A 25810-nucleotide genomic window follows, 5' to 3' on the forward strand; every position below is an offset into this window, starting at 1 on the left:
TGTACAGCAAAAAATGCTATTTCTAAACGATTACACTGCATAGGTAAAAAAAAAAAAATCAAAAACACAATGTGCAACATTTTAAGCCATTAAAGCACCACCAAAAAATAAAAAATAACACTCCCCTTTACTTCCCACAATTAAAAACCATTGTTATAATATTTTTATGAAGATTGACATATACAAATCAGAAATTTTAATTAAAAAAAAAGACTAATAAATGTGGACGAAATTCACTGTCCATTATAAGGAGAAACAAAACATTTTAAAAATTATGACTGTTCATTTCTTCAGCCACATTGTGGCTGTTTTTGTTAAAAGTGCTAATTTTCTGAAAGAGACATCAGATTCCTCAAAGAAAACCATTGAGTAATTTGCTACCAATATGCTGATTTATGCCTCCTAACTAAACAAGGAACCAAAAGTGTGTATTTAAAATAAAACTAGAGACTAGAAATGGGAAAACTGACTACTGCTAACTGTATGATCAATAGAACATTTGTGTATAATCTTAGTTTTCTAAACCTTACTTTAAAAATAATTTATGCAAAGGCTACTAGTCTTTCACTAGTGCTAGATGAGTAGAGAAGAGAAATCCAATTCCTTAGATTCACTAGTTTTAGCAGGTTTTAACAAACTATCATACAAGGGTGTCAAGGAAAAAAGTATCTACCCCAAATCATCAGATACTACTCCAAACTGAAAAAAAAGGAGCTGTCTAATATAACAATTATCCACAAAACAAAATAGGTCTTATGAAAGAATTGTAGGCTTATTCAAATAGAGTTTAGTTATTCTAACTCCTTAGTTGCTTCCTCAAGGTAGTACACATTTACTAAATGTCGATTAAGATGTTTGCTATACTCTCCTTCCTTTCTAAAAGATCTATCACAGAAAATGCAAACAAAGTTTGCTCCTTTGACTGCCACTGCTACTTCTTCTTGGGAAGCTTTTCGACTTGCTTCTTCCTGCACAGATCGAGCGCCATTCAAGCCAGAGTCATCACTGCCCTCTGACATGTTGTCACTCAGGTCGCTTCCATCATGACTGTGGATGCCCTCATCTTCATCAATTTCCTGGGATTCACTTGCAGCAGCAGGAGCCAATGATGCGGGTGCTGGTACCATCTGGGGAGCCGGCTCACATTGCTCTTGCTCTTGCTCCTCTTCTTTTTCTGCTGCTGCTGCTGCTGCTGCAGGGGGAGGAGCCAGAAACTCGGGTTCTGGCAACATTGGGGGCTGTGGCAGAGGGGGCTCTGGCACTGAAGAATGTGGCTCTTGGGTCGACAAGTCTTTGTCAGCCAGATGCTCTGCTGGTGTTGGACTCGGTTCAGTTTCCATCTCACACACTTCATCCATCTGATGCTCTTTCTCAGGAAGACCTTCCTCTGGCTCACAAGAGGATGGCTTGAGTGACTCCTGGGTACCACCCAACTTCCTTGGTTCTTCATCTACAGCTCTCTGAAGGGTCATTTCTTTGTCTTCTTCCCTCTGTTCAAGCAGCATTTCTTGGTCTTTCATCTCTTCTTTCTCTACATTTTCTGCTGGTGATGTAGGTACAGGTAATGGTACAGGTTCAAGTACAGGTTCAGGAGCTGGTGCGGGCCCTGGGCCTGGAGCTGGTGCCAACGATGGCTCTGGGGCAGGCACTGATGTGAGCAGGTGGTCCTGAGAGGTTGACCTTTCTTCAGTTATCAAACTAGTAACAGGAACTAAGGCATCTTCTACAAGGACTTCCTCTCTCTGTAGTTCTTCCCTGGAGCTATCAGACTTTTTCTTTGGATCCTCTTGAGGAGAAGAAGGAAGTGAAGGAAGAAGAGGAGGAGGAGGGGGAGGAGGAAGAAGAGAAGGAGAAGGAGGAAGAGATTTTTCATGGACCAGCTCATTTTCAGTTGGCTTTGCCTGAATGGACTTGGTGGGTTTTTTACTATGTTTACCTTTCAAAGCTTTCTTTTTTTTATTTTTCTTCAGGCCAGCTTTCTGTCTTTTATGCTCTTCCACTGTGACTTCATCTTTTATAGCTTCTTGGCTCTTTCTGGGTCTGCTCTCTACTTTCTTTTTCTTTTTTGCCACAGGTTCTAGATCATTCACTGGGTTACTATTTAAAGAAGCTGCTTCACTCTCCAACTTTCTCTTAACTTTCTTGTTTTTACATGATTTTTCTGAACCTTTCTCCAATTTGACATCTATCTCCTTTGACTCAGTTGCCAACTTGCGATTTCGGGTTGTCACTTGGCCTAAGGAAGCCACACTGCATGGCTTTTTCTCTTTTGAAGCATTTTCTTTTTTCTCCACTTTTATATTCTTTTCATTTATCTTTTCCATCATATCTCCCTTTGTTTTTGTTTGTTCTTTTTCACCTTTTTCACTGGCCACACTACCACAACTACAGTTGTCTGCCTCACTCTTTTTGGATTTTTTAAGCTTCACTTTGGAAACATCCATTGCAATATCACAACAGTCGGAATGCCTAGACTTGATATGATACTGTAGATTACACTTCTTAGAAGCAGCATAATCACATACAGGGCAAAGAAACTGCCGTGGGTTCACATGGAGTTCTACATGCTTTTTGAAATTACTACGATCAGCTGTTTTGTAGTCACAGTGTGGGCAGGTGAGAGGTTTGGGCCCATTGTGAACCTGCCTTGCATGTCGGGTTACTTCATGCTGATTAGAGGCCACATAACTGCACTGATCACATTTAAATGGTTTCTCACCTGCAGGCAGATAAAAAGAATGAGAAGAAAATTAATTTTAAGTAAAATGAATTCAAAACTAATTTGAACAAATGTGGAGGGATGGATGCAAACAGCATACCAAAGGGTAAGCAAATATGCACAAAGTAAAAAGTTGACCCATGCACCTTTTAGTTGCCATATTTACTAGAATAGTTTCTCTTCTTCCCACCAATATTTTGACTATAAAAGGAGAAACTATTATCTGTTTCTGTTACCATCCTCAGCAACTTTAATTTGAGAATCTCATCAACCTTTATCAGGCCTAAGAGTTGCACAGCAATGCATAAACAAACAAATAAATAGATAGATAAATAAATAAATGAATGAATGAATAAATAAGTAAATAAATAAATAAATAAATAAATAGTGTGTGTGTGTGTGTGTGTGTGTGTGGTGTCCTTTGCTGGTACCCTCCCCTAGCTTTTGACTGCCTTATCTTCTAAATACCTTCCATCCACTCTATATCTTAACTTGTATGTACCACCTAGTTATGTTTATGTTTGTCTTCTATATTAGCATGTGTGTTTCTTGAGGTCAGAAATTATTTTTGCCTTTTTCCTATCTCCCTACTGGGAATTCAGCATAAACTCCAGGACTTAGAGGGTGATGGATAGGAAGGGGAAGAGTAGAAATGTGAGAGTTAAGTAGCTAGACTGTTCTGTTTCCCAGCCAATGACAAACAAGTTGTTCCTTTAAGTTAATCCACTATCTATTGGCACCAACTGTTACATTTGCCAAGTGAGAGTTAGTTCAAGAATATTTTCATCTCTCTTTCAATCTTAAAACTCTCATATCAACAAGGGGCCCAAGAAACTGATTTCAGCTCTTTCATTTTAAAGAAGAGAAGAACCTGGAGGCCTCTGAGAGTTTTAAGTGATTGTCTAAAGTTTTCAACCATATCCCCACCCGACACTTGAAAAGTAGATGACACAAACTCTTTATTTCATTGAAATTCAATTACCTTACAGAAAATTCCTTCACATTTCTCCTTTCATGTCTCAAAGTTCCCAACATGACTATTCTTTTCCTCCCCTCTATTTACTAGAGGAGGTAAATTTAATCCCCGTTTTCAAACCTATCCCAAGGACATTTTCCTGGTTAGTCTCCTATAACCCCTAAATACTTTTGTTTCTTCCTTGGCTTCTCTCTTGAGATGGATGATTATCCCTCTTCTTCTCTCTCTGCCCTCAGTAATTTCATTCACTTCAGTGGCTTCAACCTATGCATATAATAGCCCTGGTACAGGCTTCTCATTACCTAGTACCCAGACTAATTAATTACAACAGCCTCAAAATAATTTTTACTTTCAGTTTCTCTCTGCTTCAGCCCATTCTTCAAAATGTAATCATTCTAATCTTCATGATCTGGTCATACCACTCCTGTTCAATAAAGAATAATGACTCCCTAATGCACCACATGATTCATATTTCTTTGCCTGACAAACAGTAATCTTGCTACAATTTTAAACCACTCAACCACTCTATCCTAATTTCACCTGCCTAGAATATCCTCTCCCCTAGGCAACTTGCTAAATTTTACCCATTCTTTAAATTCCAACTCAAGTATCATCTCTATGAAACCTTTCTTAAATACAGTATTCTCTTCCACCACTCGTAATTATCAAAATCTTTTACTCTTTGAACTTTGTAAAGCATTTTGCTTTTCATTTTACAATGAAATTAACATGTAATATTAAAGATATTTAACTGTTTTTATTGCCCTACTAAATTATGATCCCCACAAGGGAGGTAAGGTGGTAAAAAAAAACTGGATCTGGAGTCAGATGCCCTGGGTTCAAACCCTTTCCTCTGACATTCATTACCTATGTGACTATTCAAGTTCACACTTCATAAAATAAGTGGTTTGAACCAGTTGTAGATGATCTTTGAAGTCCTATATAGCTATCAATCTATGAATTTATGGCAGGGATTAGATATCAAAATTCTCTAATCTCTCTTGACACTGTATTCACCATGCAGGAGAGGTATATTTGGTTTGCTGCAATTTTTAAGTAGAGGATGGGAGGATACCTTGAAAATAAAGGAATTATTTCAGGGGAAAACACAAGTAAATATGGCACATAAAAGAATAAGCTAGGAAAAAATATAATCACAAATACATTGAAAAACAATACACGCCCCCCCCCCCAATTAAAAGGAACAATAGAGTAACACACATTCTATCCGAGTACATACCCATCTAGATCCCTCTATAGTAATATTACCAAATGGTATCCATACCCAACTGGTCCTTTGGAATGCATTGTAGAAAAATGGAAATTAAACAGTTGATCAAACAGAATAGTCTCAAAAAAAAAATCAAAATTATTCAAAACTGTAAACGGATTTTAAATCTACAATAAAGCTAAAAAAAAGTTTCAAAACCATTTAAGATATTAAACATGCTTATATTAAGATAAAGTTTCATGAATAATAGAATCCTCAATTATTAAAGAATTCAAAACTCTTGAGCAAATTAAAGTAACAAAAACAAATAAATTACCTGCAAGCATAATAGTAAATACTTATTTAAAATATTATCAAGACATGTTAAAATAGTTCAACGTTGACTACACATAACCATGGCAAAGGTATAAACAGTTTGAGCTATTCATTTCCACAGTTAAGGAGACTGAACAATAGAAAATTAACATAATAAAGTTTCAAATCTTTAAAGGGATTATAGAAAAATTTCATCCAGAACCTAGATTAGCTAGAACTAAAAATAATTTTGCATATAAAAATAATATTCCAAGGCAGCTGGGTAGCTCAGTGGTTTGAGAGCCAGGCCAACAAAGTTGAGAGGTCCTAAGTTCAAATCAGGCCTCAGACACTTTCCAGCTGTGTGACCCTGGGCAAGTCACTTGACCCCCAATGCCCTCCCTTACCACTCTTCTGCCTTGTATTAACTTGTATAAGACGGAAAGTAAGGGTTTAAAAAAAAAAAAACTATATAGATTGTATGAGGACTAGCTAAGCAAGGTAAATAAAGATGCAGATCAGATCACTATTTTGGTTACAAGCCAATTAATTTCTTGGTTATGGAAACTCACAAAACCTGTCTACTTCTTAAGAGAGGTTCTAACATTAGAGGCAGGAATGAATAAGCATGAAATAAATCATGTATCCTTTAAGTATTGTGAAATGCTCAACTAGTAGAAATAGTGCCTATTGTAGACAATGAAGGAAAATGTGGTAAGGATTTTACAGTTACACAGATACTGAACTGACTGAATACCCCAAATTGCTGACTAAGACAACATCAAACTAGGACTTCTGGATTTCTGTTCAATAGTTTTCTTGGTAAAGACATGATCATAAGATTTTAATAGACCCATAAATCTGGTCAATAAAATCAGTTAATAAGCACCTACTATGTAGGTACCAGGTACAACACATGGGACAAGGGAATCAAAATTCAAAAAGATCAGTAGACTGGATGGAATAAGGCCAGCGTAACAAGATAAATGTTAGTTGGGATAAATATACCGCCCTTCTTAACTCACATGAAGCCAGAGGGGTTTAATCGAGTCCAGTGCCTCATTACGGTCCAATATGATATGACTTGTAAATGCAGCCTTCAGCTCCACTGTAACGGCCTGATTTTCAGGACACAGACTCAGTGTGGTGGACAGAGGGCCAGCCTCGGAAGCAGAAAGCTGGCCAAATCACTTGAACACCTTTCAGTCCTCAAGGCAGCTCTTTAATCAATTCTCTAACATGCACCACAGATGTTGGTCTCCATAAAATCACAGCCTGGATCCAAATGTCCAGGATAAGAGAAGGAATTAAAATAACCATCAGGTACTTGTCAAGCGGTATCTGGATATATTATTCAATTTTAAGAGATAATAAGCAGGAAATACGCAAGCTTGAACCCTAGAGCAAACAGGTAGCCTAAAAAGGGGAAAAAGAAGGGAGAGAAATGGAGCAGGACAAGTAGAGAAGAACAGGGCTATGGATAAACACTATCTTCAAAACCTGAAAGTGAACATTCTAACTCTTTAATCTAATCCTAATAATGTTAAAAGATATAAAACTGATAGATGAGAGTTACAGTTAGGCAGCTTTTGACTGACTGTAATAAAGCTAACAGTTAAATCTATTATAAATAGATTATGATGTCAAAAAATTAGAAGAGAAGCAAATCACATACTTTCCTCAGCTGTGGGTAGAAGAGGTTCTACTTAACCAAACAAGAGATAGAGGTAATTAGAAACATAAAATAGATTAACTTTAATCTCATGAAACTGATAAACTTCTGCAGATAAAATTAACATAACTAGGATAAGGAAAGCAGTCAAAATTCTCTCACATTTCTGATATATTCAATTGGCATCTAATATATACAATCAGCTAGTCATCTATCCCTATATGATTAATAGCCATTCTCCCACAGATAAGTAGTCAAATGGTATGAACAATACTCAAAAGAATTGCCAAGTATTTACAACCACATAAAAGAAAGCTACATATCACTGATAATAATGTAAATCAAAACAACCTGAATTTTCATATCACCCTCTGTTGCAAACTGACAAAGATGATAAAAATATCAGTTTGGAGGGGATGCAGGAAGATAGACACACAGGTGCCAAGGTCAGTGGAGGTATGAATTGCTAAATCATTCTGCAAATTAATTTGTAATTATGCAAAATGACTAAAATGACCCTTTGACCCAAAGACTCCATTACTGAGCTTATACACCAAGGAAGATGTTGATTAAGAAAAAAATTTCCATATATACCAAAATATATTATGACAGTGCTTTCTGTGGACTAAAAGTATTGGAAAGTTAGCAGATGTCCACTGACTGCAGAATACCTAAACTAATTGTGGTATATAAATATAATGGAATTATTACTCTGCTGTAAGAAATGATGATGAATACAGAGTAGTATGGAAAGGTCTACGTGAACTGATGGAGCATAAAATAAGACGACCAAGAAAACAATACACAAAATGCCTAAAACAGTGATGGTGAGCCTTTTAGAGATGGAATGCTGTGCCCCTCCCCCCTAAACAGAGTGCCCATCCCTCCCAGAGACTGAGTGCAATAATGTGCCCCACCCCCCCTTACTCCAGACATAGGGGGTGGGGGGAGGTAACATGCTCCCATTGGGGGCAGGTAACAAGGTGCATATGGAAGGGGAGGGGAGTAACCCAAGCACTCTGCTACCACCCTCCAGCTCTGCTGCATGTGAGCTGCTCCCCTTACACCCTGTGCACTCCCACTGGGCTTCTGGGAAGAGGGGTTGGGATGTGAAAAAATGTCAGGTGCAGTGGGGGGAGGGGGACCCACATGCCTACAGAGAGCACTGTGTGCCATCTTTGGTACCTGTACCACAGGTTTGCCATCACTGGACTATAACAATAAAAAGTGCAAAGAGCAACCACTCCAGTTAAAAATAAAAGTTATGAAATTGTAAAAAAGTATAAAGCATGGCTTGAAAAAAGAGAAATAAGAGACACCTTCCAATCCACCCTCCCTTTCTGGTGGTAGGATGCTGTATGCTATGTATTTTCAAACTTTTCTGTCTTTCAAAAAAAAAACTATTTGTTACATGGGATAGCTAGTATGTATTAACAGGGGAATTCTATGTTCCCTGGCCAACAATACCATTGCTGGGTAAAAACAAGCTTATTAGATTTTCAGAAAGCATAAAGTTAAGTTAATACTGTGGACAAAAGAGCCCAATGGCATTAATTTTGGTCAGGATAAATATAAAACCCCAGACCGTAGAAATTACAAGATGAAAGTAATCTCAGCAATAGTGGATAATGAAAAAGACCTGGGGGGTGGGGTTAACAGAGAGCAATTTTCATATAAGCCCATTCATGCCTTTTCATCTCATGCAATGCTTTTTCATGTTACCTCATAAATAATAGAGGAGCTACTCAAAGTGCTGAAAGGATCTTTATTTTGGTCTTTTTATTGAATCTGTCCATTTGCTTTTGCTCTTAAAAATGATTTCATCTTTCCAATCAGAAGTTTCTTTCTTTTTTTTAAAACCTGTATCCCCCACCTTAGAACTAATATTGAATACTGATTTCAAGGCAAAAGAGCAGTAAGAGCTAGGGCAATGGTTGAACCCTAGACTTCCCATCTCTAGGCCTGGTACTCTATCCATTGAGCTACCCAAGTGCCCCCCTAGAAGTGTCCTTTTTAAGGCACTTTTTCTGTATAGGTCATTATTCCCATTTTACATGCTTCATCACACAAAACAAACATTAGCTATTTTTATAGTACCAAAAAAATTGAAGTAAAGCGGGTACCCACAAAATAGAGAATGGCTCAACAAACTGATGTGTGAACTATGTAAATGTAACAAGAATAAATAGTATTTCCTTAATAAAAGTTTAAAGAATAGGAGCAGTCGTATGAAAGAAATGAATTTTTCCACAAGAATTATATGAACACCTAGGAAAAAATGAAATAAATGAATGTTGTCCTTGGACCAGATTTTCCCAATTTCCCCACAATAGGGATTAGTTTTCATAAAATGGAACCTGATCCAGCGTTCAAATCAACCTTAACAAATGTTCTGATCAGAGGTGTCAAACACTGAGCCCACAACACTCCAGAGAGCCTTAAAATGTAATTTTAAAATATCTAGGGGGCAGCTAAGTGGCTCAGTAGCTTGAGAGCCAGGCCTAGAGACAGGAGATCCTGGGTTCAAATCTGGCCTCAGACACTTCCTAGCTGTGCTACCCTGTGCCAGTCGCTTTAAACCCCTTTACTCAAGCCCTTACTGCTCTTTTGCCTTGGAATCAGTACTCAGTATTGATTCTAAGGTGGATGATACAGGTTTACAAGAAGTTTACAATAGAGCAAAAAAAGTTTTCTATTGAGTCAATATATGATCAGAGGATGTTTGGTGGTCCTATTCTCTTTGATAAGTCAAGATTATTCTGGCTTCATCTCACACCCAGTAAAACTCTCAAAAATGTTAGATGGGAAGAAACACCATGGGTGAGAATGTGGAAAAGAAAGGCATATTTAATGCACTGCTGGTAAAGCTGTGAACTGCTCTGAGTATTCTAGAAAGCAATGTGGAATTATAAGAAAAAAGAATCCATAAACTTTCTAACCCACAGTGAGCCAGTGAGTCATCTGGCCCAAGGAGGACAATGATCAGAGGTCCAGGCAAGAAGGCAATATTCTTAGACTGGTGGGGGTTTGGGCCTGATTGGGGGGGGGGGGGGTCAGCCTGATGGAAGAAGTTGGCCGCAGAACTCGGACAGTGTCCTCCGCCCAGGCTCCCACCTCTGACTTTGCTTCTACCTTAGGCGCAATTTTATCTCTCTCAGTTTCTAAAGTGGGGAGCAAGGTATAAATTGGAGGTTGAAGAGGGTTAGATACCAATAGGGATACCAAAAAAGTGTAGCACGAAGACATTTTCAGAATGTACAGAAAAGAACAAGAAACACATTCAAGCAGGACAATTTTTGTTTTTTAAACCTTTACCTTCCATCTTAGAATGAAGGCAAAAGAGCAGTGAGGGCTAGGCAATGGGAGTTAAGTGACTTGTTCAAGGCCACATAGCCAGGAAGTATCTGAAGCCAGATTTGAACCCAGGACTTCCCATCTCTAAGCCTGACTCTCAATCTACTGAATCACCTCACTGCATGCATTTTTTAAAAAATGGCAGCTAGTGAAAGCACTAGATCAGGGTCGGCAACATATGGCTCTTTCTGTAGGAGTCATAAAGTCAAATTTTTTTCAGGCGCTGTTACAGGAGTGCACACTGTGAGCCCTGTACGGCTCTCATGAAATTACATTTTAGAAAAATGTGGCGTTTATGGCTCTCACGGCCAAAAAGGTTGCCGACACCTGCACTAGATCTACAGTCAAGAAGACCCATGTTCAAAGTCAGCCAAAGACACTGACTAGCTGTGGAGTTCTGGGCAAGTCACTTAACCAATCTGCCTCCGTTTTTTTCTTCTATAAAATAGGGGTGATTAAGACCTCTTTCCTAAGGTCATAAGGATAAAATGAGATAACATTTGGAAAATGTGAATTTTTAAAACATGCAAATTTATAAAGTAGTTTTGCAATGGCAAACAAGAGCAATTTATCACAAATTGCTATTTTTATTGTCATTTAAAAGCAAACTGTACAAAATGAAAAATTACTTATTTCATATATAATTCTGTTCTGTTGTGTACACAAATGTCAACTTCTGGGGCTAAGTTCAAATTTTAATTCTAATTTTAAAAAATTTTCTTTCAGTCTCACATATACCAAATTATTTATACAAGCAAGCAACAGGCGAAAATGTTATGAGCATGAAGAAGAGGTTTTAAATTTGTAAATCTATAAATGTGGAATGAAACAGGTTTTTAAAAGTTTGAAATATTGCCAAAGGATTTTTGAATGTGTAAACATTTGTTGTAATTGATTGGGATAAATATGTACTCTGGGCAAGAATGATTTCATGGTTTAGGTGTATACGTGTGCTTAGATGCAATTTGTTAGAATTTAATTTATATGTAGACATAAATGATCTATGAATGGTCTGTGAACTGAATTAATGTTTAAAGTGAATTGGATAGGACAACATATAATGATAATAAGGGCTCTTCTGAGCAACTAAAAGCAGGTAACAATACCTGGTGGATATTAAGTTTAGTGAAGGCAGAAGTAAGTAGTAGAAGGTGAGAGAGGAGTAGAACAAGCATATGAAAAACATAAGGTGTAGCAGACTTTAATGGAATATGGGGCCTCTTTATGAGAGCCAGAAGACAGACATGTTGTATGAACAATGTAAGTAGATGTGTGAAGTGAGGAGAATATTGAATGTGATTCTGCTTTAAGCAGAGGTTTGAAAGGAAAAAGAGCAAATGTTTTGAGACTAAGTTTATTTGAATAATGATGGTGATGATTTTAGGTAGATTTGTATCTTAAAAGGTTAAGAATTCTTTTAAATAGTTCTTAAAGACAGTTTTTGGAAAATTTACTTTAGCCAGCCAGTATAAATCACAACAGATACATATTCTGCTAAAAATCAGAATGGTAAAAACTTTAATAGTCTCCAAGAGAGAACATTTTAGAGGCAAATATAGATAAGGTATAAAGAGATACAGGATTAACATTTGCTGTATTAGAGAAATTACAATTTTTAGAAGCCACTAGAATAAGTAAAAGCAAATAAATAGGAAGCTTGTTTGAAATTATGGAATTTTAAAAGAATGAAATTAGAACACAGAGAGAGAACAGGTTTTCTTTCGACTGTAATTAGTAGGCTTTTTGCCATTTAAGACAAAAGGTTTATGGGAATCACACCTGATATTATTGTAAGCTTGGGTTTCAGTCTGTCTGATGATTGACCCACCACTGAAAAGAGGAACAAGAAGATACTTAGAGGGAATTTGAAAGTCCTATAACAATTGGAAAGGTAGACTGGGACTCAACTCAGACCAGCCCTTTGTGACTGATACTGGTAGTCCATGAGTAAAAGGACTGTGGCATGAGCCAGTGATAGCCCTGACCTGTACAGAAAGTCAGTGTTAACACACTCATTCTATGCCCTTGAAAGAACTGTAAGGACAATTAAAAGATCATTTTCCCACCTTTCTTTTGTGACAAATTCCTACAATCAGCACAGGATGCAAATTGTAAAATGAAAAGTTTCCATTTTCCAAACAAGCAAATAGACTAGTAATGGAAAGTTAGAATTAAGTAATAGCTTTAAACAAATAAGATTTTTGATGATTGGTAATTAAGTTTCCATAGAAATAGGTAGAAGTAGTTATGAGAGAAGCTGTAGACTAAGGATTAGGACCCAGGAATTTCTATATTTCCAAAAGAACTTGAGGTAGAAGGATTTATTTCATAAAATGCTTGCTTTGCAAAAGAAAAGTTTAGGAAAGATACCCAGAATACATAATCATCAAAATATTTAAGTATAAGAAGAGACCCCAGTACCATAAGGTACTATCCTGTTTCATTTTTCAGCACCCTGGCATGGTTCATAGAAACTATAATCACCAAGGAGACTCCAGCTATCCTTTTCTCTTTAAAAGAATACCAAGTATTGGATACTAAGGATGACACATCTTGAAGTTTTAAGGAGCACCAAAAGGGGGGAAATGATGAAGAAATTCAGCCTGAAGTACAGACAGCCACCCCTCCTCCCCTCCAGCTCCCACCCGGTTCCAGACAAGCCAGATACAGAATATATAAAATGCCTAAAATGCCTGTTCCCCCAATGCGGGGGTGGGGGGAGTGGGGAGGCCCACCAGGGTTAGAGAAGTGATCTCCCCCTGGGTCAGTCCGTAATAAAGAATCTTTCCTTCCTTATTCTGAGTGCCATTTGACTTTCCTGTGCCTGACTAGTGATCTTCTATAACAAGAGTAGTAAATGATACCGAGGTAAGACTGTCCCCAAAGAGGTATGAAAAGGCCCTGCCTGTCTACAAGGGTGGACAAAACTAATCTCGGTAAGAATTTATTTATTTATTGGGCTGGTTTTTCTAAATGAGTTTTTTCTCTTTTTATTCATTATTAGGTGAGAATGCTGGGAGATAGGGAGATATTCTGTAAACTATAGCTGGCATATAAAGAAAAGATATCAAAAATGTACTTTTAAAAATAACCAGTATTTACAATAATGACCCTGAATAACTGACAAAAGGTACAGTATGGCAAATTATAAGCACATTTTGGTTAAGGCAGGGAAGTCTATAATGATTTTAGGCAGATTTGTATCTTAAATGGTTAAGAATTATTTTAAATAGTTCTTAAAGACTCAGTTACTGGAAAATTTACTTTAGCCAGTATAAAATCACAACAGATACATAATCTGCTAAAAATCAGAATGCTAAAAACTTTAATAGTCCCCAAGAGAGAACATGTTAGAAAACTGGGAAGGAGGTACAAAGGAATATAAATTCTAAACTGATACTATAGTGGCATAGTCATATCAAGTGAAATACACCTTTTATTATGTGTTACTTAAAATTATATAAAGTAGCACATAGTGCATGTGTTTTTCCTGAGACACAATTTGCCAACATCGGTATTTTTTGTAAGAGTAAAAATGAAATGCAGTGTCTGGGCTACTACATGTCACTGTAAAAGTCAAAATCTTAAAATGTCTTTGAAACACCTTCTTTTCAAGAACATATACATTAATTCCATTTGAGAAATAATTTTATAAAAGAGCCAGAATTCTAATTGAAAAATGAAGGTGTTAGATCAAGTTTTAATCAATTTTATTATCTTTAAATGGCCTTAACCTTCTACTAATTCCATTAAAATTTTTTTTTTCTTTTAAAGACTGTTAATGGGGCAGCTGGGTGGCTCAAAGGATTGAGAGTCAGGAGGTCCTAGGTTCAAATCTGGCCTGAGGCACTTCTCAACTGTGTGACCCTGGGCAAGTCACTTAAGCCCCATTGCCTAGGCCTTACCACTCTTCTGCCTTGGAACCAATACATAGTATCTAAAGCAGAAGGTAACGGTTTGAAAAATTAAATTAAAATTAAAGACTGTAGGTCCCCCAAAAGCAAGACATATACACTTAAAATCTAGGGATATGAATCTCTTATCCAAAAAAATGCAAGAACATTTAACACATGTGTTTTGTTATAACTTTATGCTTCCATTTGGAAAACAGCTTATTATAATGAGATTCCCTTCACACGTTAACAGTCACCATAAAATGTAACTAAAAAAAATAACATAGAATCTTGGAATAGCAAGTCAGAAAGGAGAAATAATGCCATGAAAAATTAGCACAGATGGTTAGTTACATGGATCTGGGCAGTAATATCTCTCTAGTGTTACTAGAACTGTCTAAGAATCCTGGTATTATGATTCCAAGTGTAGCACAAATTATTTAGACAGAATTACCTATCCCCTAAGTAGAGAGAACATGAAAAAAAAAAACACCACCTCCAAAATACCATACATGACAGGAGCAATATTCCCTTATGTTCTAAGAAAGAGAATTCCTTTTTCTAAGTACTAAGATGAAAAAAAGGAGTTGTTTTTTTCATAGGCCTTCATTTAAACTTATCTGTACCCCCCATTAGATTTTTTAAAAAGATTTCCACAAGCATGCAGCTCACTGATTCAAATGAACCACTAATCCATTATTTACCCTTTACTTAAGTACTACTCTGAAGCCTCAATATGGCAAGGAAGTGAATGAACTAGATTCCTGAAGTCTATTGGAGTGCAAGTTCTGGCAAGTCCACATAACCTGGAAAGGACTCAATTATGGGAAAATTAAATTTACTGCCTACTTAAATTCAGAGAGACTCATAACTAGGTTGCCAATTTGGTGATGAACATTCTACTCTCAAAGATAATCTGCTAAATTAAAGGAGTTGTAGTGATACTCGAAGTACGAAGTACACACACATTCAGTGAATTAAAGGAAAAGCTTGATGTGAATGTGTCCACCAGGTGGAGACACAGATTAGTTTAATCACAGTATAAAACCATCAATTCATATCCTGAAGCTGCTTAAAAACCTTTTACCAAATTAGTCATTTAACGCCAATTAAAGATTATATCAATTCCAAAATGGTTTCTATAAAAAGCTGAAGTAACACTTCTAAAAGCATCTCTTTATAAAAGTTGTCCTGCTTGAAAAGTAATTTTAAAAGAAATATGTAAGTGCACTGGTTTGAGGTACCGGCATTGTATGAACTAGGTATCAGACCATTTGGTATTTAAATAGATGGGTATTTAGAGCCTCCAGAACTTTACTGGCTCAGACATAGCTTTCCAAAAATAGTTTTCATATACCACTGTTGTTTTGATGTTTGCATAATCACAAGGCCCTCGACACTTAAATACAGAAACTATAAATTATACAATAATCTGATCGTCTTGAAAACAGCAATGTGATATATTTATACAGAGCAAACACTTTACAAATCTAATGCTTATCCCAAATTTTCAGGACCCTAGAAGAGAGCATTATAAAATAATTATTGATATGAATTTCTCTAAAGTGTCTATTCTTATGTCCAATTATTTAAGAAATGTAACTTAGTAAAAATTGTGCATAAAATATGGAATAGTATTTCTTTAACCCCTTACCCCCTTTCTTACCAACCTGAATGAGTACGCATATGTCTAGTTAAATGTGTCTTCTGCGAACTGGAATAGGGACACATAGCACACTGATACGGGCGTTCACCTGCAAGCAAATCAATCATGTATTAGAAATGTCAAAGAAGGCAAAATACACAGAAACTTCATCTATGAGTAACAAAATACATAGAATATTCATTACTGTCTACAGCCTGGCAAAATATAGTCAACTGATATACTGGTGTGACTAAACTGCTATTATAATTATTAGCATCTTCCTTGATTCAATTCAACATCTACACAACTTTGAAATCAAAACAAATTTAAAGTTCAGCCCAATAAAAATGATCGTCCTTCAAATGTTCTCCAGCTCGTGTCAATTTTGTAGGTATCTAACAATAATGCAAATGGTAGTAAGTACAGAGCAAAAAAATATCCTGTTAAAAAATCTGATTTTTGATTAGGCCTATTCCTGTAATAGTATCGATGAACAACAATTATTTAGAGAATTTATTTTAACTACCTACCTCAGACTTATTGTGAGAAAGGAGCTTCTACAAAAACTTAGGAAACCCTTATTTGTCTCTGTGGCCTTAAGCAAGCCATAACCTTTATGAACTTAAGTTTCTTCACAACATTCACATCAAATGGGAATATTAACACCTGGACTATTTACCTCAAAGGGTTGCTACGAGGATCCAAGGAGACTAAGTACAGGGTGTTCCAAAAACTTAGCTGGGTTACAAACACTGAAGGCTGCACTAAGCTTTTGGGGCCATACATTTATGAAGCGCAGAGCAAAACTTCACAAACCATACTAAAGAAGTTCTTATGTAAGTATTGTTTTTCCTAGCTAACAGTTTTGACAACTTTATGAGTTAGATTGGTATTTAAAACCATTTTATGGACAAGAATAATGAAAATTATAAGTATATACCATATAGACAATCATTCAGATGATTTCTCAGGCCACAATGGATGAAGAGCCACAAGGCCAGTTTTGCCACTGCACAAGCCTTAGCTTTGTCACCTATTACAAGAAATTGGGGGTGAGAACTGAGGCGCTCTAAGATGTCTTCCAATTCTCCCCTTCCTTCTGGCACTGCCTAGGAAGGCCAGGGGGCCAGCAACACAGCAAAAGAAGAGTTATTTTGTTGGACACATCTTCCCATCTGCTACAACTCCACAAGAGTTTAAGGGGTTAAGGAGATGATAAATAGTTTCAGAGCCTCCACTACTCCCTCATTTAGGGAAAAAGTTTAAAGAGACAAATATCTGCTTTCAAAACTACCAAGTCTAGAACTTTTGAGTTCCATCCTATTCTTCTACTATCACCTTTTGCTCACCAACCACTTTCCAGTGAAAGACACAGTCTAGTACAGCTAGTCAGAAAGACCTGGGTTCAAATCCCACTTACTAACTATGTGATCCTGAGCAAATAATTTAAATATATGCCTCTTTATGCCAGTTTCCTCAACTACAGAAATAAAGGAGTTGCCTTCTAAGGTCCCTTCAGGCTCTATATTCATGCTCCTATGATCTCTAAGTTAAAACCAGCCCTTTCCCTCTTATTTTCACCAGGAACCACCATGTCTAACAATGCTAAAAAGCAGTACAACTATTTAACAATCATAAAACATTTATTAATAAGAATATACCATCTTGCCAGGTACTGTGCTGGGAGATACAAGTACAAAAAGGAAAAAAAAAGAAACTCCACTAAAATAGTGGAATAAAAAATATAAAATACACCAGGATGCCACAGTTAATTGAGAATAACCAGGGTAACAATCTGGTCAAGAGATAGTGCACCATAAATGGCTAGAAAGTTGATTTTGGAATTTGGAAGCCACTAAAGTAGAGGACTATGACAAGTCATTTAATCACTTACCATTACAGAAAATGCACTTAGGACATGTTATTTAAGTTATATATCTATGGAGGGAATTACGAATCAGGGAGTTTCCTTTAACAAATGAAAATTATAGGTGAAAACAATCAAGTAACCAAAATTTTAAAAGAAAGGCAACTTGATATGATGGAAGGATGTCTTATTCCATTGGACTTAAGAGATATTTCAACTCCCACACTTAAAAGCTATGTGACCTTAGGGAAGTTAATTAACCTCCCCATGCCTCAAGTTCCTCTTCTGTTTGAAAAAAAGAGAAATATGAAGAGGGAGACTACTGCAAAGGAAAAGAACTCTGTAAATCTGAAAATACAAGATCAAGTTATTCTAATTTTGTCCTGAAAAGGGGATAAAACCCATAAAGACTTTGTTTTAGTGGCAACCATGCCATAGGAACTTTGATCTCGAGATATTTTAAGAGAATGGCAGGCATTAATGGGGAAAAACACATGCATTACCATGATTGACAAATAACTTTTATAAAAGACTGAAGATATTGATAATGCAACTGGTTTACTAGACTTAAATGCATAAGAGACAGCTTTAAGCTGATTTTCTATCAAAACGTTTTCCCAGGGTGGAAAATGTCATCTTAAGAGATCACTTGTGGAACTAGTACAACACAAGCTGGGGGTGAGAGGAGTATTGTGCTCTTTTATCATCCACTAAACTTACATTACACATGAATAACAAAGCAATAAAATTGAAGGAAAGAGCCAAATTAGCAATTTGAAGAGATGGACAAACTGCTAGAAAAAATCTGGGGAAGTCTGCCACTTTCCAATTCTAAGAACTGATTGATTACATCACACAAACTTTCCAAGTCAAACAGTATTTTTAAAATTAACTATTTGAAGGTTGGAGGCAATTTAAAATGTGACCTCAACATACTGTAAAGATAGATGAAGGACAAATATGTCATTTTTAAAGATGAAAATTTTAAAAATCAGAGAACAAAAAGAATCCTTAAGGATTGCTATATATTAAACAAGGAAGTTGTAGAACTAAAATAAGTCCACTATCTTGATAGAGCCATGTTTAAACTCCATTGCCCTTCAAATTCAAAGGTTGCTCCTTCAATACTATAGACATAAATGAAGCACAATAGCATAATATTGTTAATCCCAGCAACTGAAAATTTAAATGGTTTGATAGCTGTGACTACATAGCAGTCACATTCTCAAACTACTGATTACAAACAACCTCAAAGGCCTCAGGTAACTAAAGTTAAAAAAAAAAATCAATGATTTTTCTAATGGGATAAAATGAATCAGATATATTTTAAAATAAACTAGTAGACAGGACACTATGAAAATACTAGGTGTCAAGCACTTCTAAACAAACTAAACTACTGACCAATTCTTCTTCTACAACATATGAATCCCTACCACCAACACCTTAGCTTCTCATAGCCAGTCTGAAAACTCCAGCTGAATGTTACCTCTTCAAGGAAACCTCCAAAAGAAGAATCATTTCTGTCCCGCTGTGAACATTCACAAGAAAAATAACCTAGTCTTTCTTTTGTCTCTCAGCTGTGTACTGAGTAGACTCTCAGTTCCTGAGGGACCAGAGCCTGCCCTTAAGAGGCCCCCTAGTCCAGGGGAAAGTGGCGGCTCTAGAGTTAGAGGACATGAGTTTAGATTCCACCCGGATGTGAAACAACCCCATGTCTGACAAGTCACTTAACCTCATCTGTAAAATGGGGGCAGTGGGGGTGGGGAAAGGTGTCAGACTTATGCCAGCTCTAGATCTAGGAGTCTTATTTATCTCTTATACCTCCTCTTTGTCTAGCATGAAGGAATTTCATGTTTAATGAAGGAAACAAATTAAGAGCAATATTACAATGAGCAGTCCCGATGTATAAGATTATCCATTAAACCAATCCATGGTTTAAAATCTTTCAATGGAATGCATTTCTTAAAATGGGGACACTGAGAAGTCATATGGGGCATCATGAATGGGGAGGGCCTACTTCTTTAGCTGTTCAAGCTTCCAAAATTATTTCAATGTACTTGGCAGGCCCTTCCAATCCTTTTTTCCCCTTTCATTTTCTTAGTGACCTCATTTTATTTATTTACTTTTTAGGCCCTCCCCACCTTCCATTTCAGAATCAATACTGTGTATTGGTTCTAAGGCCTAGAAGAGGGCCAAGGGCTTGACAATGGAGGTTAAGTGACTTGCCTGAGGTCACACAGCTAGGAAGTGTCTGAAGCCAGTTTTGAACCCAGTGCTCTCTTATCTCTAGGCCTGGCTCTCTTGAGCCACCTAACTGCCCCTAGTGATGTCTTTTATTATTATTATTATTTTTTTTTTATTTTAAACCCTTAACTTCTGTGTATTGACTTATAGGTGGAAGAGTGGTAAGGGTAGGCAATGGGGGTCAAGTGACTTGCCCAGGGTCACACAGCTGGGAAGTGTCTGAGGCCGGATTTGAACCCAGGACCTCCCATCTCTAGGCCTGGCTCTCAATCCACTGAGCTACCCAGCTGCCCCCCCTAGTGATGTCTTTTTAAAAAATAATTTCCTGATAAAAAATTATCCTCCCCCTGCCAACTTAAGAAAACAGTGAAGCCTTTCTACATTCTACACCCAAAATAAGGAAAGATTTTTTATGCTGTTTCAATATTTTTTAAAGTAAAATTCTCAATTACCTTTTATATACAAAGAAAGTGGGAACACTTGTTTTGTTAACAAGTCTTTTTCCTCCTTTCCCATGTTTTCCTTCATGTTCTACTATCTTACACTCTCTCCTCTGGAGATGTTTTCTAGTCAAGTTTCTTCTTCTAGACTAGAAAAATGTACTATGCTGGAAAACACAAGTTCTAGAAGATCTTATTTTAACCAAGGTCTATTTGTGTTCAAATAAGCAGCCCACATGTTTAAGAAATTCAACCAACTACTCAAACTGGCATAGGGCTGCAAATCACTGAGCTAGAAAATATGGTCTAGAAAGTTTGGGCTATGACCTAGTGAGTTTACTGAAAATTTAATTTCAGATTCAGCTAAAAGATGTCACTGACATTAGGTGTTACAGAAACTTTATGATATGATTAAAAAAATCTGATCAATTCAATTTTCCTCCTTTTCGACTTACTGGCAGCCTGAACTAATAACATTTTGTGGTACTACCCAGAATCCTATCTTAGAAAATGTATTTTCATTGAAACTGTCACCTCTAGACAGTATATACTGGGTAAACTTAACTGTGGTGAAGTAAATAGAGCAACAAGCCTGGAGTCAGAAAAACCTGAATTCAAATCTGGCCCATGAGACTTTGGCAAGTCATTTAACCTCTTGGTTTCCGCATCTGTAAAATGAAGATAATTATAGCACCTTCCTCACAGTTGTAAAAAGGATCAAATGAAATAACTGTAAAGCACTTAGTATGTCTGGCACATAGTAAGCATTAAATAAATGTTAGCTATTATGGTTACAATAGTATTTATTTTTTTGATGAGTTAAGTTTTTGATAAATTCTTTTAAAAATATATTCATGGGGCAGCTGGGTAGCTCAGTGGATTAAGAGCCAGGCCTAGAGACAGGAGGTCCTAGGTTCAAATCTAACCTCAGACACTTCCCAGCTGTGTGACCCTGGGCAAGTCACTTGACCCCCATTGCCTACCCTTACCACTCTTCCACCTATAAGTCAATACACAGAAGTTAAGGGTTTAAAAAAATAAAATAAAAAAATAAAAAAAATATATTCACAACTGATCCAACCGTTCTGGAGGAAAATTTGGAACTATACTGCTTTGACTCAGCAATACCACTACTAGGCCTGTATCCCAAAGGGATTTTTTTAAAAAGGGGAAAGGATCTATTTGTACAAAAATATTTATACCTGTCCTTTTTTGTGGTGGCAAAGAATTGTAAACTAAAGGAAAGTCCCTCAGTTGGAGAATGGCTGAACAAATTGTGGTATATGGTGGTGATGGAATACTATTGTGCTATAAGGAATGATGAATAGGATCATTTCAGAAAGAGCTGAAAAGAAAGACCTGCATGAACTGATGCAGGCAGAGTGAAATAAGTAGAACCAGGAGAACATAATATACATAGTAACAGCAATATTGTGAAATGATCCACTGTGATAGACCTAGCTATTATCAGCAATACAATGATCCAAAATATTTTGAAGGATTTATGACAAAGAATGCTTTCTACCTCCAAAGAACTGTTGGAGTCAAAATGCAGATGAAAGAATGTGATTTTTTTCACTTTAGTTTATTTGGGTTTTTATCCTGGAGTTTTGGTTTTATGAGTATTCCCTTACAAAAAATGAACAACATGGAAATGTTTTGCATGGTAATACATGTATAACCTAGATCAAATTGCTCACCATCTCCAGGAAGGGAGAGGGAAGGAGGCAATCTGGATTATATAACTTCAGAAAACTTATATGGAAAATTGTTATTACATGTAATTGGTAAAATATCTTTTAAAACACATATATATACATATTCATAATAATGAATGGAAGCAATTGTTCAAACTAAAACAGTAGATGATCTAAAATTTGAAAAGCACCTATTCTTAATTCTTTTTCTTAGACTACTATTAAAATTAATTTGCCTACTATGAAGATTATAAGATGGGAAGAGGTTGACCAGAGTATACTGGTTGGTTGAAAACTAGCTCATGATTAAACATAGCCAATAAGCCACAAAATGGATAAAATGTCCACAGACTATCCATCACAAATTACTGGACACAGTCCATTCATTATAAAATCCAAGAGTCAGTTCAAATGATTTTCCCCTATTGAAGATTCAGCAACACATTTACAAGTGTGCTATACAAAAAACAAAAAAACCATTGTAAAAGCATCAAAAGAATATGGGAGTTGGAATCCAGAAGACCTAGGGTTCAGTTCCAGTTCTGACATTTGTGCAACTGGAGAAATCAAGTCATTTTCCCACAGAGAGCTTCATTGTCTCCATTTACACCTCCTTAGGGAGGACACATCTTGGCCATATACCCTCCATTATTATAACTCTCAGGAAGCCAAAAGCAAAAGTTTAATGACTATAATACAGTCTTATTCCTATTTAGATAATGATGAAAGGCAGATTCCCAGTTGCTAAAGCACTAGGCCTACAGGGGAGAGGTCCTGGGTTCTGATCTGGCCTAAGACATTTCCTAGTTGTGTGGCTCTGGGTAAAACCCCAATTGTCTAGTCCTTACCACTCTTCTGCCTTGGACTGGATACTTAGTATTAATTCTAAGATGAAAGGTAAGAGTTTAATTAAAAACAAACAAACAAACAAAGACAACAAAGTTTTAATGTGTCTCCTCTAAGCTCTGGGAGCCTTTTCTGCAGGAGGCTATCTTGGAGTCCTGCCCTCTTCTTCCTCTGGTCTACAAGCTTAATGGCTTATGGCTTAGCTCTCTGTTCCTCTTGTTTCCTCAAGCTGAACAGTATTAACTGCACTACCTCACAGAGCTGTTGGGAAGAAAACATTTTTACAGTTTATTAAGTGCTCTATAAATGAGAACTGATGTCATGTTAGTTATCCAATATGCTCTAAATAAGTGGCCCATCTGCTATGGCTTTTAAATCCTATATTCTATTTAATCAAAATGTTTTACCTGCATTGCAGGAGACTCATTTTAATATACATCAAAACTAATTATCACCAACTGAGGTATACAAACAGGCCTGCCCACACATCTCAACATTTTCTGTCACCCTGCTTTAGCTCTGGCACTCTTTGAAGAAAACTGTCCATTCTGCAGAGAATACTGATACTGATAAATGCAGAGCTTTCCACTCAAAACTTTACTAATATATTAGAATTTATACTTTCTCCACATTGCCTTTAATTGCTTCCCAAAACAATAATTAGGCTCAAGGCTAGTATTTTTATATCATGACTGAAAATACAGAATATGTGAAAACTTCATTACGACTATACTAGCACCTTTATAAAGTTAAAAGTAATTTTTTTTTAAACTCTTACAGCGTATTGGTTCCAAGTCAGAATAATGGCAATGGGGGTTAAGCAACTTGCCCAGAGTCTCATAGCTAGTAGGTGTTGAGGCCAGATTTGAACCCAGGACCTCCAGTCTCTAGGCACTCCATCCTCTGAGCCACTTAGCTGCCTCTAAATTAATTTTTAATGCTAAAAATCTTATACATATATTGGAAGATACTGATTTAAAACTAGATTACTACAACCAAACAGTATTGTTTTAATTATATGATATCTTCAAATCCTTGAACTTCAGTTAAAAAGAGATATCTTATAATCTCAAATAGATTTAGAAGGAAGACATCCATTTTGGAAGACTATAATATTCATGAAAAGAAAGTATTACCTTTTGAGATTTTATAAGTTATACAAAATGAGAATCAACTTGGTATTGTATTTAGTTTTCCTTAAATTTACCAATTTACCAAATGAATTGTCTCTTTCCTAAACTAGTGTAAAAAATGAAGGGCTTCTCCTCTGACAGCTATATAACCTAAGCTAAACGTTACCTCAGCACCATCTAAAAAAGGGGGGTTTGGAGAATAACCTAAAGCAAGTGAAAGGTGTAAACGAGATTATTAGAGAAATGTCTAACATTAAAAGAAAAAAAACCATTTTCAGTATCACAGATAAGATTTTCACGGAACTCAATATACAATATGCAAAAAGATTTTTATTGGGGTAAAGGGATGGTGGTGGAGAGAGCCAGGAGAGAAGATCCTGCATTCAAATCTGCTGTCACACACACTTCTTAGTAGTGTGACCTTGAGCAAGTTAACCCCCATTGCCTAGTCCTTACCACTCTTCAGCCTTGGAAGAGATACTTAGTATTGATTTTAAGACAGACAGGGTTTGGTTGTTTTTTGTTTTTAATTTTTAAAAGACTTGTATTTCCAATGCTTTTTTTTTAACCTTTAATTTATTTATATTACTGCATGCACCTGAAAGTAAAATGGAATTTTTTAAAAGAAGTCCTTTAATATAGTCTACTTCTTACAGTTTGTCTTGATTAATAAGCTTTTTTTGAATTCTAAAGTTTATCACTGCAGACAACTCTAACTCTAAAAGATGTCATCTATGTAGGCCAGCCTCTTGTCTTTGCAGATGAACACATAATGAAAGACCAAGACATTTGCCCAGGTTCAACTGGTGAACCAGGAACTAGACAAAAGGCTCTCTAGCAAGATACAGAATGTGGAAGAAACAAAAAACTTACCGGTATGTGTTCGGATATGTTGAATATAATTGTTTTTCCTGTCTGAAAAATAGGAGCACTGTGAGCAGGTATAGACTTTCTTAGGAAAATGATTTCGCAAGTGTTTCTTCCAGTGATATTCGCTTACAGTGGTGTATGTGCATAGCATGCACTTGTAGACCCGCTCATTCTCTCCTGCTTTGTTGTGGTGCTTCAAGTGAGCCAAATAGTGATCATATCTGTTAGTATTATAGCCACAGCGGTCACAACGAATAGGCCCCTTGGAAAAGTCAGCTTCTTCAGCAACAGAAGAATCCGATTCCTTGGTCTGGGCTTGTTGTGCTTGTTTCTCTGCATTTTCTTCTGCAAAAAACTTATTGGCACTGTGGACTCTGATGTGATGCACAAACTCTTCTTCAGACTCCGCTTCATACTGACAAGGTTTACATCGAAAGGGCTTGCTCTTCAAGCTCTTGCATTTGTCCTCTGGGGTCTCTGGCTGATACAGTGTCTCTGAGGGAGGGTCTTTTTCAGAACTGAAAGTCTCTGGGACAGATGATTCATACACAGTCTGAGGATCAACGACGATGATTTCCAAAGATCCCAATTCCACGTTTTCAGGTCTATTTGACTCATTTTCTATTCCGGGAGGCACTTCAAGTCCCTCCCCATCACTGTCTGAGAAGTTGTTGTCACCCACTGTGGTCAACTCTGCCATTTGTCTTTCTTCTCCAACCATGTAGTCACAGCAACCACCATTCACTTCCCCAGTCAAGGCCACGTTTGCCAACATAATCAGCTGAGGTGCAGCCAGCTCAGCTTTGGAGAGGTCGTGTAAGTCGTACATGTCGTTAGGCAATGCCATGACGATGTTGGCATTCCCAGTAAAAAGCCCGTTGCCTCCAGTCTGACCCAGCACCTGAGTGGCCATAACAGCAGCGCTGTAA

At 36.8% G+C, this 25810-nt stretch overlaps 1 protein-coding gene across 1 annotated transcript; it reads right to left on the reverse strand.

Moving 5' to 3' along the window:
- Positions 1-612: 612 nt before the first annotated feature.
- On the reverse strand, positions 613-25810 carry REST (RE1 silencing transcription factor). The gene is made up of 3 exons (XM_044680483.1): positions 24885-25810; positions 15810-15893; positions 613-2719 (listed from the first exon to the last, which is right to left on the reverse strand). Exons 1-3 carry the CDS (start codon positions 25792-25794, stop codon positions 792-794), a joined length of 2922 nt encoding a protein of 973 aa, XP_044536418.1. The 5' UTR covers positions 25795-25810; the 3' UTR covers positions 613-791.

This window comes from Gracilinanus agilis, chromosome 6 (assembly GCF_016433145.1).
Source record: "Gracilinanus agilis isolate LMUSP501 chromosome 6, AgileGrace, whole genome shotgun sequence".
Classification (NCBI taxonomy): Eukaryota; Metazoa; Chordata; class Mammalia; order Didelphimorphia; family Didelphidae; genus Gracilinanus; species Gracilinanus agilis.